We start from the raw sequence: 5,273 nt of genomic DNA on the forward strand, positions 1-5,273 counted from the left end.
TCTTGGCCCGATTTTGATAAAATTTGGGAGGGTGAAAGGATTCGGGCTCCCCTACGTACCAGTAAAGCGACGTTCTGCTCTTACACCTACTAAGGGGAAGTTTTGCAATTGTTTTAATCGGTCGTCGCTATAGAACCGCTTTTCGTGAATGAAGTGTCATTATTTTCCAAATTTTATGTAGATTTAAATTTTAGAGGGCATCTTTGGGAGGGGAGTTCGCCCCACGCGCGTAAGGGCCACTGTAAAACTATTATTACTAATAACTCTGAAAATTTGAGCCAGATTTTGATAAAATTTAGCATGTAGGGGTAGTTGATGCTTTCCTACGTGACATTAAAGTGCCATCACGCTCTAACATCTACTAAAGGGAAGTATTGCAAACGTTACAAATCATCAACGCGTGAATTGATTTTCATGAATAGAGCGCCATTAGAATGAGAATTAATGTAGAAATGACTTTTGAGGGTCTCGACACATTATATACTTTCTGAGGGAAGTTTTCTTACGTAAATAATACCGCCTCAAACTAATATATTATTATTAATAATAATTTCACCCGTTTTTGATTAAATTTCGCAAGAAGAAGAATTTAGAGTGCGTGACACTTAAGTGCCTTCTGATCTCACACCTACAAAGGGGATGTATTGCAATCATGCCGTTATTGCAGTTTAAATTTTAGGGTGAAGAACTTTAATTGTAGATAACTTTTCTTTCCCCTCTTTGGAAGAGGTTATTGCAATCAGAGCTCTACTTCTCTTAAATCCCTCAGAGGAAGCAATGTAATCACAATTTATCTCACCGCTCTTACTAGAAGGTAATGTAATCACAATTTTCTTTCTATTGTACCTCTTCATGGGATGTGAAATCATTCATCATTTCATCCCATAACATTTCTCTCAATATCCATTTTCTTACCACCAATTTGTTACCATTCCCACATAACTTATAACATTTTTTTATTTTCATTCTACACCTTCCGGCTAGTTGTTCACTAATCCCCCATAACTTTTCCCAGTCTGCATTTTCTTCATAACAACTTGGCAACATTCCTCCCTAACTTTTCTTTAGTCTTTATCTTCTATTCACTAATTTGATACTAATTTGATTTGAGATACCTTCTGTAGTATCGATGGTAACAGTTATAGAGGTTATTAGATATATGGAGTTGATGAGAAGCGTGCAACTTGAATGTGTTTTATTAGAATATACGTGTTTAGTTATAAAAGTGTTTTATTTAAAAGGTTCAACCCGTTGTAACAATTGGCGACGAGGATTATTATTATCAAATTTGGGAAAAGAAAAAAAAAGAAAGTAACTGGTGTGATTTTTTTTATAGAACTATTGGTTGTAGGGTTAGGTTAACATGGATCTTTCGCATACTGGATTACCCTGTTTAGATTTAGAAAACCCAGATATTGGAAATCAATGGCAGCGATGGAAAAGGGCATTCCAAATATTTATTGATGCCAAAGGAATTACTGAACCAGGTAGGCAAAAAGCTTTATTACTTCATTGTGCGGGCATGGCGGTTCAGGATATATATTTTAGCTTGCCAGAAGAAAAGATAAAATTACCGCCACTTCCAGAAACGGCTTCTGCTCAGGAATTAATAAAAAGGGAAAAAGTAGAATATCAAATGGCCATTGAGGCACTTGAGGAACATTTTCAGCCGAAAGTAAATGTTACATATGAGCGTCATGTTTTTAGAGGGATGCGTCAAGAGAGAGAGGAAAACATGAATAATTTTATTGCTAGGTTGCGTAAACAGGCACAAAATTGCGATTTTCAAAAGCAGGTAGAGGATCAAATTAAAGATCAGGTGATATCAGCATGTTACTCAAGTGAATTAAGGAGAGAATTTCTACATAAATCAGAGATCACTTTGACAGAGATCGAGAAGTTATCAAAAACTTTCGAAGCTGTGGCCATTCACTCAAAGGCACTAGATGGGGAAGAAGCTCAATGTAGTAGAGTAATAATGAAAAGGCCGCAGAAGAAATTTTATAAGGGAAGGGACAAACAAACTTCTTCCAAGATTAATACAAATGTTTGTTACAGGTGTGGAAGAGCAGGGCATTTTCGGAATGATCCCAGTTGTCCGGCTAGAGACAAAATTTGTTACAAATGTAAAATGAAGGGACATTTTGCGGGGATGTGTCACACGCAGCTTAAGAAAAGAAAGCCACTTATAAGTCAGGTACAAACAAAAGAAGCACCCTCATCAGATTCGGGTTCGTCGGTGTTTAGATTAAGTGCAAAGGGGAATGATGAACCATTTATAAAATGTTCAGTAGGAGGCGTTCCGCTCCAAATGCTGATTGATTCAGGGGCAGGAACGAGTGTCATTGATAAAGAGGCATGGACATTTTTAAAACATTCAGGGGTTAACTTTCGCAACGCTAGTAAAGTTAATAAAGAGCAGCGTGGACTTTTTCCTTATGGGCAAAGGAACTCGTTAACTGTTTTAGGATATTGTGATGTAGAAATAAGAATAAGGGACAGAAGAGAAGAAGAGAGGATTTATATAGTAAAGGAGAAGGGAGATCCTTTATTGGGGCGCAGGGTAGCTCAGAAATTAGGAGTACTAAGAGTAGGGCTTGAAGCTATTCAGATAAAAAGTGTAAAAAAAAGAGAAATAGAAAAAATTAAAGGGGTCCAGGTGGCAATTCCGTTGAAACCGGATGTGCAGCCAGTACAACAACCATATAGAAGAGTGCCAGCGTCCATCAGAAAGCAAGTGGAGAAGAAAGTAAAAGAGTTATTAGAAATGGGCATAATTGAGCCAGTACAAGAATATTCACCGTGGAGTTCACCATTGGTACCAGTAGTTAAGCCAAACGGGGAGATATATTTGTGTGTTGATTTCAGAAGAGTCAATGAGGCTATATTGGTGGAGAAACACCCTATTCCCACTATTGATGATTTTCTACCTCAGCTCACTGGAAGTAAGATTTATACTCTGCTGGTTCTAAAAAATGCGTATCATCAAGTAGAATTAGCTCCGGAAAGTAGACCTCTCACTACTTTTCAAACGTCAAAAGGAATGTATCGTTTTAAAAGATTACCAATGGGTTTAAGTTGTGCTGCAGAGAAATTTCAGAAGATTATGGAACAAATCCTCAGGAATTGTGATGGTGTAGGTGTATGCATCGATGATATATTAATTTATGGCATAGATAAAAAGCAGTTGGAACATAGAGTGAAAGAGGTATTAAGAATATTAGAAGAAAATGGAATAGAGTTAAATAAAAGTAAATGCAAATTTTCTCAAAAGGAAGTAGTATTTTTAGGGCACAAACTAACAGAAGAAGGTATAAGAGCAGCGGAAAATAAAGTAGAAGCGGTGCAAAATTTTAGAGAACCAAGAACAGCAAGTGAAGTTAAAAGTTTCCTAGGGTTGGTACAATTTGTGGGAAGATTTATTCCTCATTTAGGTACGCTAACGGAACCGTTGAGAAGATTACTAAAGCAAAAGGTAGTATTTAAATTTGGACCTGAACAAAAAAGAGCTTTTGAGGAATTGAAGAAACGATTAGCGGATGCTACAGTCTTGGGTTATTACAATCCAAACGCTTACACGGAAGTGATGGCTGACGCCAGTCCCGTAGGTCTAGGAGCAGTTCTCATGCAAGAGGGCTCCAAGGGAAAGCAAATAATAAGCTATGCAAGTAAAAGTTTGAGTGATCAAGAGAAGAGATACTCTCAAACTGAGAAAGAGGCCTTAGCGTTAGTATGGGCAGTGGAGAAATTCCATACATTTTTATATGGAAGGACATTTGATTTATTAACAGATCATAAGCCTCTGCAGGTAATTTTTGGGCCTACTTCAAAACCATGTGCGCGAATACAGAGGTGGATGCTCAGATTACAATCTTATAATTACAAAGTAAGATATATTAGAGGAAAAAATAATTTAGCAGACCCTTTATCAAGACTTTGTCCAATCAAAGAGGAAGAGACTTTTAAGAAGAGAACCTGTTCTTATCTATATGGCTTACAGCTGCAATGCCCAAAGCTATATCAATGCAAGAAATGGTGGAAGAATCAGGAAAGGATGAAGAAATAGCAAGAATAAAAGAATGCCTTTGTGAAGGTAAATGGTGTCAAGACTTGAGAATGTATGAATGTATTAAAAATGAGCTAAGTGAATATGGTGGATTATTATTAAGAGGTTCGCGAATTATAGTTCCCAAGTGGTTGAGAAAAAAAATTTTAGATTTGGCACATGAAGGGCATCCAGGAATGTCAGCCATGAAAAAAAGATTACGGGTAAAGGTTTGGTGGCCAAAGATAGATAACGAAGTAGAAAGAAAAGTTTCAGAATGCTATGAATGCCAGTTGGTCAGCCTCAAACCGAAACCAGAACCAATGAAGAGACGGGAACTACCAGAGGGGCCTTGGCAACAAATTGCTTTAGATTTCAAAGGACCTTTAATAAACGGAAAATATTTGCTGGTGGTGACAGATTATTATAGTAGATTTCTAGAAGTAGAAATCATGGCCAACATTAAAACAGATAGAGTTATCGAAAAATTAGAAAGCATGTTTCATAGGTATGGATTTCCAGATTCCATTTCTCTGGATAATGGAACGCAATTGACCAGCGTTGTTTTCAAAGAATTTTGTGAGAAAAATGATATAAAACTTTTTTATACGCCACCCTATTGGCCACAGGCTAATGGCCAAACTGAAAGATGCAATAGATGTATAGGCAAAATTATTTCAATTGCAGAAATTAATAATTCAAGTTATGAAAGATTAATACAAGAATATTTATTTCAGTATAGAGTTACTCCTCACTCTTCAACGGGAGCTTCTCCAGCAGAACTATTTTGCAAGCGACATCTAAAAGAAAAAATTCCTAGTATTAGTAAGGAAATAAGAATAGACGAAGAAGTAAGAGACAAGGACAAATGGGAAAAATGGAAAGGTAAACAATATGCCGATGAAAGAAGAGGTGCATTGCCATCCAGTTTCAAAGAAGGGGATTTGGTTCTAAGGAAGAGGGATTTCAAAACTCATAAATCGCAGGCAACCTATCACAAGGGACCATGCAAGGTAATAGAACAAAAGGGACCTTTACTAACAGTAGAATCTCCCGACGGTTCATGTCTTATGAGGAATAAAGCATTTTTTAAACAGTTCAAAAAAGAGAAGATGGAAGATCAGGATGAGGCGATGCATGATGAGATTAGCTCGCAAGACGTGATACAGAATAACCAGCAAGAAGGAGAAATAGAAAGAGAAAGCGAAGAGCAGGAGATACCAAAAAT

The 5,273-nt window shown here is 37.0% G+C and overlaps 1 protein-coding gene across 1 annotated transcript; it reads left to right on the forward strand.

Annotated features, from left to right (window-relative positions):
• Nucleotides 1-1,363: 1,363 nt before the first annotated feature.
• LOC141457607 (uncharacterized) lies at nucleotides 1,364-4,066 on the forward strand. The gene has a single exon (XM_074134813.1). The coding sequence runs from the start codon at nucleotides 1,364-1,366 to the stop codon at nucleotides 4,064-4,066; it is 2,703 nt and encodes a 900-aa protein (XP_073990914.1).
• The last annotated feature ends 1,207 nt before the right edge of the window (nucleotides 4,067-5,273 follow it).

Source organism: Rhodnius prolixus, unplaced genomic scaffold (assembly GCF_049639745.1).
Source record: "Rhodnius prolixus isolate KJV_2025 unplaced genomic scaffold, Rpr scaffold_34, whole genome shotgun sequence".
Classification (NCBI taxonomy): Eukaryota; Metazoa; Arthropoda; class Insecta; order Hemiptera; family Reduviidae; genus Rhodnius; species Rhodnius prolixus.